At 42.9% G+C, this 15,133-nt stretch overlaps 1 protein-coding gene across 2 annotated transcripts; it reads left to right on the top strand.

The window, feature by feature from the left end:
• Window positions 1-812: 812 nt before the first annotated feature.
• LOC107384794 (protein FAM177A1) lies at window positions 813-9,092 on the top strand. 2 transcript variants are annotated; one of them, XM_015958249.3, is made up of 5 exons: window positions 813-933; window positions 1,106-1,297; window positions 1,376-1,442; window positions 3,489-3,586; window positions 7,206-9,092. In XM_015958249.3, the coding sequence occupies exons 1-5, from the start codon at window positions 865-867 to the stop codon at window positions 7,416-7,418; spliced, it is 639 nt and encodes a 212-aa protein (XP_015813735.1). In that variant the 5' UTR covers window positions 813-864; the 3' UTR covers window positions 7,419-9,092. The 2 variants fall into 2 exon arrangements, with proteins under 2 accessions (XP_015813735.1, XP_015813734.1); XM_015958248.2 differs by having other exon boundaries at window positions 1,106-1,303.
• The last annotated feature ends 6,041 nt before the right edge of the window (window positions 9,093-15,133 follow it).

Genomic DNA, 15,133 nt, shown 5'->3' with positions numbered 1-15,133 from the left:
TGAATTTCCAGTCATTAGTTCAGAGGGCTTACGACGTTACGCAGAACTTGAGACAGTTCTCCACACCTTCATCTCCTCACGCTTAGACTACTGTAACTCTCTTTTCACGGGTCTGAGCAGAACCTCCCTGAACCGTCTACAGGTGGTTCAGAACGCCTGTGCTCGGCTTCTGACCAAGTCCTCCAAACACACCCACATCACCCCGCTTCTCCTCCAGCTTCACTGGCTGCCAGTCAACTTCAGGGTTCATTTCAAGATCCTGGTTCTGGTCTATAGGGCCTTACATGGACAAGCACCATCTTACATTGGTGATCTTCTTAGTCCCTACACCCCCAGCAGGTCCCTGAGGTCCAGTGATCAAAGCCTACTGGTTGTGCAGCACCAGGCTAAAGGTCAAAGGTCAGATCATCTGCTGCTGTGACCCCAGACTCTGGACCTCTCTCCCCCTGAGCCTGAGATCAGTGGACTCAGTGGTCTCCTTTAAAAAGCAGCTGAAGACTCACTTGTTCAAGCTGGCTTTTGTATGACCTTCTTCACCTCTCTCTCTTTATTCTGCTCTCCCCACCTATTCCACCTTCCTCAGGATCCACTGATGTCCCTCTTTCCTGTTCACTCTCTCTCTTTCTTAACATTTTAATCACAATTGTCTATTTTTGCTCATTTTAAATATATTTTTAAACATTTTCTAAATGCTTTTTATATTTTTACATTTTTTGTTTTTGTGAAGCGCCTCGTGATATTTATCTTGAGCGGCGCTATAGAAATGATATTTTCTTCTTCTTCTACGTACCGTACGTAAGGTACGTACGTTATGCACGTAGTTTACGTAACGTACGCAGCATCCAGAGATACAAACAGAAGACAATGGCTGATGTTTCTCTGTGTCTCACCAACGTGAGCGTGTCTCTGGGCGGGAACGTGGACGCGGTGGAGGTGGGTGAGCAGCTCCGTCATTTTTAAATCAAAACAAGGTTTTTTTTAGCTGCTATCTGTTGATTTGTGGTACGAAGCGGCAGCCTTGGCAGGATATTACCGGCTACTGTTGGTGATGGAGGAGCTTAGTGGCTCCTTCTGGGATAACGACTCGTTTGCGATCATGTCCCAGAGACAGAGCCCCCATCCGGCGGAGTTCGAGAGCGTGGAGCTGGAGAAGATGGAGGAGGCCCCGCAGAAGGAGAAGCCCCCCCGCCGGATCATCCACTTCTCCAGCGGTGAGACCATGGAGGAGTACAGCACGGACGAGGAGGAGGGAGAGGAGCCAGAGAGGAGAGACCTGCTGGCCCCTCCACGCGATGCGGTGAGGGTGAGACAGGACGGCGTGTGTGGATGAATGAGTGAGCAATCAGCTGTTTATTCTCCTGTCTTTGTGCTGCAGTCCCAAATGACCTGGGGACCTTATTTCTGGTTCCACGTGTGGAGAGCAGCCACGTCCACCATCTCTGGTTTGTAGTTACTTATCTCTGATGGCTTCTCATGCACGGGTAAGGGTTCCTCAGTTAGCACGTTATTAAGCATTAATAAGCAAAGGGTTAGGCGTATTAACTACACACTAAATACAGTTTACTACAATTTCAACAACATTAATTACAAATGAATGCATTTTCACTCACACTTCAGCTGAGAGAAATGAACACCAGGAGGCGCATGGACGTAATTTTGGGGGGACACAGGGGGGACATGTCCCCCCACTTTTTCCAAAGTCAAGTTTTGACCCCTGCACTTTTTACCATCCAAAAACAATATTACGCTATATTAAATTGACACTGGTTGAGCTCTAGGACCAAGTAGAAAAAGACAGTTTGTGTTGAAGCCTGTTTCCCATTAGAACACACTGTAAAGATACCCCCCCTCCCCCCGTGTCCCCCCCACTTCTAAAGTGAAAATTACGTCCATGGGCCCAGGACAACATGTGTAGGTCATACTTATTTTCTCTGGTTTCTCCACAGATTTATTCAAGTTTTCATCATTTATGTGCCCTTGTCATGTTCGGCTCCAGTGTCTGGGTGTTTTTAGACGAGAGGTCTTAGTTTTTGCTGAGCAACTGTGAGTTTTAAGAATATTCGGCTGATATTTGTCTTTTAAAATTTGGACTTTGCCTCTTCGGCAGCCCCTCAACTAAAGAGCTTTGGGAACAGAACAGCTTGGTGGAATTGCCCTTTGCAAAACAGGAACCAGAAATGGGAGCCAACTAGGGCTGCAGCTATCGAATATTTTTGTAATCGAGTACTCTAATAAATTACTCTTTTGCGTTTTTAAACCATTATAATATCATGTTATAAAATATGAAAGACCTCTTGAAATGAGGAAGCAATTGCCAGTTATTTTTCAAGTTTTATTCAAAATTAGTTTTCTAAACTTCAGCACTTCAACTTTACTTCTCAGTAAACAAATGCCTGTGCAAAAAATAAGTATACAACCTGTGCCGATTTTCCCCTCGTGTGAGAATCTACCAGCACCAGAACCGCTCACGGCGCATGCGCAAACATGGCTCGCCAGCTGTTTCCCTATTAACACACGTTCGTTTTAATTTCTACACTTTTTTTTGTCTCACACTAACAAGGATTGTCGAAAGCATGTTTGCCGTGGTTATGTCAAGTTATACTGATCACAAAACATTTATTTACTTCCTTTCGTTTTCCTCCGCCACTCATAAAAACCGGTGTCCTCCTGCAGCGATCCTGAGGTACAACGGACATCAATAACAACACAGTAAAAAGTCAGACGTGTTGTAAAAACTATTTTTAGCACATTTTAAGTCCGACCTGTTGCTACCAGACGTACGGTGTGAGCTGAAACTGAGTGCTACAAACTAAAAAGTCGCACAGTGTCTGCAGAATATATAGAAATACAGGCTAAAATGCATTATCTTGTAGAGGCTCCGAGTCCGCTTGCAGAAGTGACATTTACACGTGGATGTTTCCTGGTCAGGTTGCAGCATGGAGGATGAGGTGTTGTGATAGGCTACATCCATTTTACAGTATTTACACTGGACTACGTTTTCCGCCTTACGACGTGAAAAATGGTCCCACTCCTTTGACATTTTCTGTCTTTTTCACACTCCACCGGGGTCCACGTTGTCCGCCATGGCTTAAGAGAAAGTTAAGTTGCGTTTGCTACTCGCGTGTGCATTCAGTGCAGCGTGTATGTGCGTCACTTATTTCGGTCCGGGTGAAACATGACCACGGGTGATTGCAAAGCCATGAATTAATGAAACATGAATTAAACGAAGCCTCGAGGCAGAGAATTTGACTCGAGGATTTTTTTGTACTCGAATTATTCGAGGTACTCGAGGAATCGTTTCAGCCCTAGAACCAACTTTAGCTTAGTCATCAATTTGCTAAAAAAAACATTTATGTTTAGCTTTTAAAGACAAACTACTAGACATTTGTTTTTGTGTCTTTTGCAAGTGTTTCCCGTATTTCCATAAATCTAAACCTAAATCAGTCATAATTGGTGAATTTTAAACTTTTGGTGTTTTTATCTTGCAGCTTGTGACTATCTAGGGGAGAGGATGGCCTCACTATTTGGGATAACGTCAGCCAAGTATCAGTACGCCATTGATGAATACTACAGGATCAAGAAAGAGGTATGGAAGAATTTCACTCTTGTTGTTATTTGGTTTTTATTAGATTCACATCGTCTCAAGCTCATGTCCAGGAGCGGAGTGCACCGGCTGGGTGGCGTAACCATGAGTCCGATGTAGATTTGAAAGCTACGCCCAGCTTGTTGTTAGGATGAGTGCACCACTCAGGTGTAAGCTATATTCAGGTGTAACTTTTACACCTGGTCCAGTCTAGCTGGTTGAAGATCTAGCCTGTTTATGAGTGTCTAAACAGCTTATATGTGCAGACAGAGATTCTAACTTAATTCCACAATGCTAAAATCGCTAGAGCCATGCAAAATTACTTTGTGTGTAATAGGGCTGGGGGTAAACGATTATTTTTAAAACGATTATTCTGACGATTATTTTATCGAATAGTCGACTATTCTAATGACTATTTAGAAAATTAATCTAATGATTATTTTTCTATTGCACAATTAACAAAAACCAGAAAATCTCAAATAAATTCCTCAAAAAAATTGATAAATTCTTACTGTAAGAGAATAAACACTACAGGCCTTCCATTTTGTATAACACTGCTTTTATTGTGTTGCGGTTGGTTATGTTCTGGTGACGTGTAGAACTTGGGAGTGCAGGCTGCTGCCTGAGAGGTGGTAGAAGATGGAGTGTCTCCATGCTGCTTGTTCTGGTCACTTATGTGCGTGAGGCGAGTGGTCTTACGGGTTAAACCAAACTCAGGTGATATTTTAAACTAAACCGAAAACCCACAACACTCTAAATGTAATAAAAAGGGAGATCTACACCACAAAAAAGATGAACTCTAAACCAAAACGTAACAGCTTATCCCAACGCAAGAAGCTGTTAGCGAAGATGCTAACAGTAGCTTTACCAACATTAAGTTCAAGTTACCAAGTTTAAATAAACCAAAAACACCCAGCAGCAAACAGACCAGCATGGAGGAGAGACTGCTACCACCAAAACAGCTCTCCTCATGTCTGAAAGAAGCTCCTTAATGAAGGGAGAAACGCTCCCGGTGATTTTCTACATCTGCGATAGACACGAAGCAGCGCGTCTGACCCCGGAAGTTGTTGTCCGTTGCCGGGAGACGAAGGGGCAAAACAGGAAAATAATCTAGTAGTGCACGGACGTTGTTCCGGGTCTTCGGTATTTGGCGGAGATGTTAGTGAAGGCGGAGAAGAGGGCGAACTACAGGAAAAACAGGCAGATTCCTCCTCAATTTACAAACTCCTGGGGATGCAACAAGTGGGCGCGGTGCGTCGACTTCCGGATCTGACGTCGACACATTTTTAGAATCGAGCCGTCGACTTCGTCGAGGCTTCGCTACAGCCCTAGTGTGTAACGGCCCCATTGTTGAATTTTGTAACTTATAAAATGGCTGTAGAATCACAAAGATGACAAGAAATAGTTATAGTGTTATAATAATATAGGATTACATTTATTTGCATAGGACTGAGTACATACAAGTATAAATTATATTATACAATATTAATAAAGTTGATTTGAAAGTCTTAAATGTGGTTAGTATTGACATGAACGTGAACGAAGAACTTAAGGAAGAAAACAACCTTTTCTATCACGATGTGCTTCACAAAACAAAAAAATTTGAAACATAAAAAAGATTTTAACAAACGATTAAAAATTATGTTGAAAATTACAAAAAAAAATTGTGAGGAAAGGGCGAGAGAAAATGAATAAAGAGGGAAATCAGTGGATCCCAGGAAAGGAGGAATAAGTAGAAAGAGCAGAATAAGGAGAGGGAGGTGATGAAGGTCCCACCAAAACCTGAACAGGTGAGTTTAAAGGAGACCACTGAGTCCACTGATCTCAGGCTCAGGGGGAGAGAGGTCCAGAGTCTGGGGGCCACAGTAGCAGATGATCTGTCACCTTTGACCTTTAGCCTGGTGCTGCACAACCAGTAGGCTTTGGTCACTGGACCTCAGGGACCTGTTGGGGGTGTAGGAACTAAGAAGATCACCAATGTATCAGTCAATCAATCAATCAATCAATCAACTTTATTTATATAGCACTTAATCCTACAATACATGCAACTCAAAGTGCTTGACAAATTAAAAAGGCCCCACATACCCATATTCCCTCCCATCCCCAGAATTTTAAAAACAGTCTGACAATAAAGACCCCTTCACAACACTCCTCCACCGACGCACACACACACACACACACACACACACACACACACACACACACACACACACACACATACATGCCCTCTTCCCCATGGTAAAAAAAACACGATTGGCTGAGATCAGATGAGCCGGACCAGCTAAGATAAGGATAAGGAAACGCCATCAGGGGAGCCATCCACCTTGACAGCAGCAGCCGAGGCACTGACACCGGGCGCCCAGGGCAGGGAGGCAGAGACCCCCCCACCACCACCCAGGCACACATGGAAAACACCCAGGCCGCCACAGCTGACCACCACCGCCGGGGCAGAGGGCTCCCACAGGGGACGCACTGGAAAAAGGTTAAATTAATGTTAAAATAGAAAATCCAAATAGCTAAAATGAGAATTTTATTATAAAAAGTTATATAGATATTAAAATAATGTTGATCATAAATCAAGGTAAAAAAAACTTCAAAAGCACGTATAAAGAAAGAATACATAAAATAAATAGATCAAATAAATTAATAAACTAAGTAATGATGGTGCTTGTCCATGTAAGGCCCTATAGACCAGAACCAGAATCTTGAAATGAACCCTGAAGTTGACTGGCAGCCAGTGAAGCTGGAGGAGAAGCGGGGTGATGTGGGTGTGTTTGGAGGACTTGGTCAGAAGCCGAGCACAGGCGTTCTGAACCACCTGTAGACGGTTCAGGGAGGTTCTGCTCAGACACGTGAAAAGAGAGTTACAGTAGTCTAAGCGTGAGGAGATGAAGGTGTGGAGAACTGTCTCAAGTTCAGAGCGGGACAGAATGGGACTCAGCTTAGCAACGTTCCTGAGATGGAAGAAGGAAGAGCCAACAAGAGAACTGACATGAGAATCCAGGGTGAGAGCTGGGTCAAAGGTCACGCCAAGATTCCTGACAGAGGGTTTGGTGTGAGAAGCAAGCTGACCAAGAGAGTCTCTGACTTTGGGAACCAGCTGTCTGGGACACAGATGAGGATCTCAGTCTTATCTTCATTCAGCTGAAGAAAGCTCCCACCATCCAGGTTTTGATAGAGTCTAAGCAGGTGTGTAACAGCTGCAGCTTAGACATCTCATGGGGCTTAAAGGAGATGTACAGTTGGATGTCATCTGCATAAAGATGGTAGGAGATTCCTTTAAAGGAGCTCAGGATGTGCTGAAGAGGAAGCAGATAGAGGAGGAAGAGTAGATGCCCCAGCACAGAGCCTTGTGGGACACCATTGGTAAGGGATGTGGTGGAAGGCCTAAACTTGAAGACGACCACAGAAAAGGAACTCTTAGACAGATTTGGCACCTAATTATTTATACTTTAGCTTTAAATAAAAATAAACACACGGCTCTCACGCCAGTCACAACCTCTGGCATGAGAGTGAGGACCAGCTGGTCCATTCCTGAAGATTCTCCTGCATTCTTACACAGAAGTATGTCACATTCCCATATATCAGCCAACAGAATTCCACCTTTGTGTCCTTGTTCCAGAAAGAGGAGGACAAAGAGGAAAACCGTCTTTCAGAAGAAGCGGAGCGATCTTTTGACGCGCTACAATCTCAGGAACCAGAAGACAAGCTGATCAGCGCTGGAGATGGACGGGAGGTGGGGACCGCCCTCCGCGATGTGACCTGTCAGGTCGAGAACGAGAGCCAGGCATCTCCAAACACCATCATCGTCCCTGTTACTGTGACAGCAACCTAACGCTCTTTAGAAAAGGACATTTCTAATGTATGTCTGTTTGTTAAAGAAGGAAAACGTTCTCGTTTCCCAAAGCTGTTTGGTTTCACGCAGCCTTCCACGGGCAGCAGGGGAGGGTGCTGGGGGTGCAACGGTGTAAGTACCGGATAATGTGGCAACATATTCAGATCAGCATAATGGGAATTAACTGGTGTTTTTTTAGAAACCAGTGTCAGTTGGCCTTCTCCAGTCTTCGGAACAATGAGTATTCCTTTTATCATCCTGGAGCTGCTCAGTTAGATCATGATTATTTGGGTCAAGATTGAAATGATGTGATTTTCCTGAGTTGGGAAACAACTTCCTCAAACAGCGTGGTGCAGCTTGTTCGAATCACAGCAGAAAGGCTAATATTACAGAAATATATTATTTGATCACCAATGGGCTTGGTCTGGGATTATGTAAAGGCTAAAATCTGTGAAGTTCACATTTTAGACGGATTACGTCAGCAGGTGGCTGACTCCAGCTTTTTGTGGTGATCAAGACACGGCTAGATGAAAGGAAGTCTAGCTGCCCAAATCTGGTGACACTTTGTAAAAGCAGAGAGATCACTGGACACCACTCAGCAGGAGATCATGGCTGTCGAACATTGCAGGTCTTAGTTTAGCCTCTGGAACAGACGAGAGTCAACGTATTTTAAGGTTAAAAAAGCAGATGATGAAATAAGTACGGGACTGTCAAAGCAACAACAAGAAAGACCTGTTGCCTTCAAAGATCAGTTTAATGGATTTCTATTAAAAATAAATCATGATTCCTGAAAGGGGTGAACATTAACTGATACGTTTTAAGAAAGTAAAGGCAATAAAAGGCATCTGTTGTCATGGCAGCCTCTAAAAGTTGTTGCTCCCCAGCACCTCCGCAGGACCAGCCTCAGTGCCTACATGTCCCAGTCAGTGCCAGAGGTGGGCGGAGCGTCGCAGCGCCCCACTGAGGCACTCCTGAAACGTTTGGCTGCACCAAAGCGCTGGCTGTTTTAACACCCATGTAGATCTGATTGTGTTGTAAAATGTCTGCTGCTGACTCGTTTTCATCATTAGAAAAGCTAACTGAAGTAAAAGTAAGGGGTGTCGGTGTTCGGCGTTGCTCGTTTTTATCGGCCTTATCTAATAATAAATAAAAAACTGGTCGTAATGAAAGTCTTTGATAATGAGAGGAAGAAATGTAACCGTTAGTTAGTAAAAGAACCGGTAAATTGACATTTTTAACAGTTTTAAGCACGTTTTTGGTTTTTATGTGTTTGTTTTAATAAAGGGGCTGCGCAGTGGTTAGAGCTGTTGCCTTGCAGCGAGAAGGTCCTGGGTTCGATTCCCGGCCTGGGATCTTTCTGCATGGAGTTTGCATGTTCTCCCTGTGCATGCGTGGGTTCTCTCCGGGTTCTCCGGCTTCCTCCCACAGTCCAAAAACATGACTGTTAGGCTGATTGGTCTGTCTGAATTGTCCTTAGGTGTGTGAGTGTGTGTGTGATTGTTTGTCGTGTGTGTCTCTGTGTTGCCCTGCGATGGACTGGCTCTCTGTCCAGGGTGTACCCCGCCTGTTGCCCGGTGACTGCTGGAGATAGGCACCAGCCCCCCCGCGACCCTACATGGACGAAGCGGGTTCAGACGATGGATGGATGTTTTAATAAAGCTAACGATCTGTTCATTAAGCATCTTTATACAGTTTTAATGTTACACTGTTAGGTTATTGTGTAGTTTCTACCTCTGTCTGGATTTTTTTATATTTGAAGACAATTGGAGCTAAAAATAGAACGTTGGTTACGTATCGTAACCCCAGATTCTGTGAGTATAGCTCCGCCTATTGGATTAATTCCATCTTCTTAACCAATCATTGAAGAGCGGAGTTCAGTTCCACTCCCAAGAGCCTCCTAGGCGGGTCCTGGCCCTTAAAAAGGGCACAGCGAGCATAGCTCGTCTCCATAAGTCTCATTGAGCCCACAGAACAATTGGGGCCAAGATGCTTAAAGGGCTACGCTATACTCATAAAATCTGGGGTCACAATACGTAACCAACGTTCTGTTTCATATAGCTCTGCCCTTTAAGTCATCGCCTATTGGATTAAAGGCTGAGCCAGATATAGTCAACGCCACACTGGTTAAGAACTAAACCTAATAAACCTCTAGCACATATGTCAGACTCAAGGCCCGCGGGCCAGATGCGGCCCGCGGAGCACTTTTATGTGGCCCGCGAGATAAATATCAAAAATATATTAAAACTGGCCCGCTGGCCGATTTTACCGCAAAGACTTCAACTCCCATGATGCTTTGCGGCGTCAGCGCGGAGCCGACGAAGCCCCCTCCTTTGTGTTTTTTCAGCGCCTGCTGCCGGTGTCTGCAGCTCCGCTGTCTCGGACAAACTACACTCCTCTCACTCAGCGCCGAGTTCACTCAGCTATTTTCTGACGTTGAAGCCCAGAAACGGAGATTCTAGCCGCTCAGTAACGTGTTCACGACTGAAAGAGAAAGTTTTCCAACTAACGTCCAGACAGAGCTGATATAACTCCAGCGAGCAGCGACACGCTCAAACCAGCACGACTCTGTGGTTGTGTTTCCTCCCCGACACACAACAACGTGGTCAAGCTGCTCAGACATGTTCATCAGCACAAACCTATGTGAGCACCTGTTGTCATCTAATGTTGTCATTATTATGATGAAGATGAACAAAACAACAGGAGTCTCCTCCTCAGCTCAGATCAACCCCATGATGCAGGTATCTGGCTGGAACAGGTGAGCATCACAGTAAACCAGTGGAGCAAACTGAGCTTTAAATATGTTGGTTTTATGCTCTTTTTCTGCTCCAAAACATGAAAGTTAACAGGTGAGATGTTGCATTTTCATTTAAGATAAAATATTTTTATTTTGTTGTTGGCCCGTGAGAAAAGATTAACCTACAGTAAACAGGAAGTGGAAAGGCTGCAGATAGATGAATAGAATAGAAAATCCCTTTATTGTTCCTCAGTGGGGAAAGCTAGACGTCACAGCAGCGATGACACGTATTACAGGAGAAAAAAGGAGAATAAAAAATAAGAAAAATGAATAAACAAGAAAACATAAATCATGAATAGATTTTAAAAATGCTGATTATACCACAAGCAATGAATACCACTGATGCCTTTTATTTAAAACTGACTTGCTCGTGTGTAATTTGGTTATTCCACATTCAGTGTTAATGCAGAAATATGTTTGTTTCCAAATTTAAAGGTTCAAAATTGCATATATGTTGATAAAGAAAATGTGCAAATTTGCCGTCACTTTTTCAAAAATATTAAGTTTGGCCCTCGACTCCGTCCCAGAGTTTCATTTCAGCCCCTTGTGAGTTTGAGTTTGACACCCCTGCTCTACAGCTGTTGATGGGCGTGAACGTGAGAGAACAGCTGGAGGACATATGACAGCATATGACCAGTGTATAGCTGATGAGCATCAACCCCAAGGTTGCCTAGCAACAGGAGGGTGACAAGCTGTCGAAATGAAGAGGAAACAGTGTGACATATTGTGAGGACATGTCATTGAGGGTGTTTAAGAACACAAGGATGACAAAAACGAAACTGCAAAGTTTCTGATCAGAACTTTGAGCGACAGCTGTGATTAAGCTGAGCCGTGCGTTAGCACCACATTAGCGGCGAGGCTGGTGGACACATCTCTGAGGTAAAACGTACAAAGTGAGATGGTGAAGACCATGAAGCAGCCATGCATATGTCTGCTCCAGACATTTCAGCTCACAATGCCACAGAGGAAGAAACCGCCTGATTAGAAAGTGCTTTTAATCTGACTGGAGTGTCCAAGCCAGATGAAGCACTTGTGATGACGTCACACAGCGAATGTGAAAGATGCTGAGATGACAGGTTGCCCTTTGGAACAATCACTGTAGTCAGCAAACAGCTGCTGCGAAGTGCGCAGCTGAGCTGTGCGAAAGACTCGAGTCTGAGCGCACGCACTGGTCACAGCAGGACTGGTGTCAAGCCAGCCTCCAGTTTGTTTTCTGTTCCCCGTCTATTCAAGTTATTACGGGAATGGATGTGGAAACCGGATTTCAAAATAAAATTCAACTTCGAGTGAATTATCAGATATTTTAAGAACATAATAACAAATAGGATGAGGATCAGCACCTCCAAATCTGAGACCATGGTTCTCGACCGGAAAAGGGTGGCTTGCCACCTCCGGGTCGGGGGAGAGGTCCTACCTCAAGTGGAGGAGTTTAAGTATCTCGGGGTCTTGTTCACGAGTGAGGGTAGGAGGGATCGGGAGATCGACAGGCGGATTGGTTCGGCGTCTGCAGTGATGCGGACGCTGAGCCGATCTGTCGTGGTGAAGAGGGAGCTGAGCCAGAAAGCCAGGCTCTCGATTTACCGGTCGATCTACGTCCCAATCCTCACCTATGGTCATGAGCTTTGGGTAATGACCGAAAGAACGAGATCGCGGATACAAGCGGCTGAAATGAGTTTCCTCCGTAGGGTGGCCGGGCTCAGCCTTAGAGATAGGGTGAGGAGCTCGGACATTCGGGAGGGACTCGGAGTAGAACCGCTGCTCCTCCGGATCGAAAGGAGCCAGTTGAGGTGGTTTGGGCATCTGGTCAGGATGCCTCCTGGACGCCTCCCCGGGGAGGTGTTTCGGGCATGTCCTGCCGGCAGAAGGCCCCCGGGTCGACCCAGGACACGTTGGAGAGGTTACATCTCCAATCTGGTCCGGGAACGCCTTGGGGTCCTGCCGGAGGAGCTGGTGGACAAGGCCGGGGAGAGGACGGCCTGGAGCTCCCTAGTTGGGATGCTGCCCCCGCGACCCGGACCCGGATAAGCGGAGGAAGACGAGACGAGACGAGACGAGAATAACAAATAATTTAGGCTTGTTCACTATTAGCGCCCTGTCAATATCAAGGCAATCTTATTTTGGATTTCAAAGTAAAAGCCCTGTGAATTTTCATTTTGGAACTACTCTTTCAATGATTTCAGAATGCTCTTAAAAGCAAAAGTCATATTTCCAAAGAGTAGTTGCATTTTGTATCAACACTATCCAACCACAGCAATTAGAAATTGCGCATATTTGACCGACTCTTTTAACGATTTCAAAATGCTCTAAAATGGAAAATTGCTGTTTCCACAGGGTAATTCCACTTTAGATGAACAGTATAAACCCCACAGTGATACTTTATCAATATCAAGTTATTCTGATGTTGCTTTCAAAAATAAAAGCCCTTTCAAATTGTCCATAATTGACCTACCTTTTAATGTTATCTTGACTGCACCTTTTGGACTTTACAATTTACTCTCCTTTAATTGAGCTGTTCCTTTTTTCTGGGATTTGTTTTCAAAGATAAACAGATTTACCTATCTTACTTTTATGAAAATGGTTCTATTTCATAACATTACAAATACAAAGAAAAGATTGTGTCATTAATATGTAAAGACAAGAAATCCACTTCAGTAAATTTTAATAAATAAAATCTGACTGACTTACATATGGAAACACTGTGTGATTGTATACTATTGATCGAACATGTAGTCATCCTGTGGAAACAGCAAAAATCTATTCAAGAGCATTTTGAAACTGTTAATAGTTAGTCGTATATGAGGGTTTGTATACTGTTGATCTAACGTGGAATTACCCTGTGGAAACAGCAATTTTCCATTTTAGAGCATTTTGAAATCGTTAAAGGTAGGTCAATTATGGACAATTTGAAAGGGCTTTTATTTTCGAAAGCAAAATCAGAATAACTTGATATTGATACAGTATCACTGTGGGGTTGTATACTGTTGATCTAAAGTGGAATTACCTTGTGGAAACAGCAATTTTCCATTTTAAAGCATTTTGAAATCACTGAAAATTTGGTCGTATATGGGCAATTTAAAAAGGCCTTTATTTTGGAAGGCAACATCAGACTGAGTTGAAAATTCACAGGGCTTTTACTTTGAAATCCAAAATAAGATGGCCTTGATATTGACAGGCCGCTAATAGTGAACAAGCCTAAATTATATGTTATTATGTTCTTGAAATATCTGTTAATTCACTCGAAGTTTTCTTTTATTTTGAAATCCGGTTTCCCCATCCCTTCCCGTAATACTTTGACTAGACGGGGAACCGACAATAAACTGGAGGCTGGCTTGACTGCAAGTCTCCAACTGGAGGCTGGCTTGACACAAGTGATAGAAAGCAGTTTAGTCATTTCGTAAAAATTAACCCCTTAGTTGTTAAAACATTTGAATATTCTCAGAACAATGACGATTTACCAACTACTTTCACCCATGTTGAGAAAGTGATTCACAAAAATGGAGATTTGTAAGACGTTAGCTCTTACCGTTCTATTTCTCTACCTAATCCTTTATTAGACAAATTAATCCACATAGAACAAATACGCTTTACCCCCCAATAATTATAGTTATTTGTTTGAATGCATAATTTTGGAGATTATTATACAACTATGATAAATTTATTATATGTATAATATAAAACTTTTGGATATATATATATATATATATATATATATATATGTGTGTGTGTATGTATATATGTAGGACATTGTCAATGGGAAGGGAACAAAGCTCTGGTAGCTTATATAATCCCCCCAAATCAAATTTCAAGAAAGATCAAACAGAAAAATATATATATATATTATCCCTACACTGAGTGTCATTGCCATTTTCCTATAACATGTGTTATCCTCAATCACACAAACAAAATTTACATTTTCTTATGCCCCCCCCCCCCCCCCATGTTCACAGCTCCCAGTTCACCAACAATAGACAATTATAATCAAATGCAACACCCTTACAACTTTTCCTCCTCCTCCATGTAATTAATTAGTATAATTTTTTTATACTTCTTTTTAGACTTATGCAATGAGGGACTTTGCTTTAGAACCCCACTTAGCTTATTCCAAACTCTTACACCCGTAACAGAAATACAAAATGACTTTAATGTTGTTCTAAAATATGTGTGCCTAAAATTAAGATTGTATCTGAAATTATATAGGTTATCTGGTTTTATAAATAGCATTAATAATGTGTTTGGTAATAATTTCCTATGCACATTAAACATGAACGTCGCTGTATTTAGTTGAAGTAAATCTTTAAATTTTAGTATTTCAGAATATATAAATAACGGATTAGTGTGTTCTCTAAATCTAACATTGTGAACGTCTCTCAGGGCTCTTTTCTGTATGATAGACAAGGGTACAATAGATGTTTTATAAGTGTTACCCCATACCTCTACACAGTAAATAAGATAGGGATAAATCAATGAATAATAATGGACATGGAGTGATTTATAATACAACTACTGCCGAGCTTTATTCATAATGTAGATGCTTCTCGCAACCTTATTATATACATGTTTAATTTGTGGTTTCCAACTTAATTTATTATCAATTATTATTCCAAGGAACCAGTGCGAACCTCACGGACGGGTCAAGCATAAACCAACCTTTAGAGGACAAAAGAGCTGGCGTGTGACAGGAAAATGTTGGATCAGAGGAGGATGGGATGTCTGATTGACTGGGGACAGGCGAGGAGGATGCTGGGTTTGTTCCTGAACTGAACCTATTGAAGAACTTGTTCGGTTCATTGGCTGAGTCCAGGCTGTCATCTGTGCAATCCTTCCTCTAGTTGACGCCTGGAAGAAAATCATGTTTCTTTTGTGAAAATCTACTGATTGATGCACAGATCTGCACAATAAATTATATACTATATAGTGATTA

The sequence above is a fragment of the Nothobranchius furzeri genome, chromosome 3 (genome assembly GCF_043380555.1).
Source record: "Nothobranchius furzeri strain GRZ-AD chromosome 3, NfurGRZ-RIMD1, whole genome shotgun sequence".
NCBI classification, from domain to species: Eukaryota; Metazoa; Chordata; class Actinopteri; order Cyprinodontiformes; family Nothobranchiidae; genus Nothobranchius; species Nothobranchius furzeri.
Note: the sequence above shows the minus strand (reverse complement) of the source record. Positions and strands in the feature narration are given on the sequence as shown.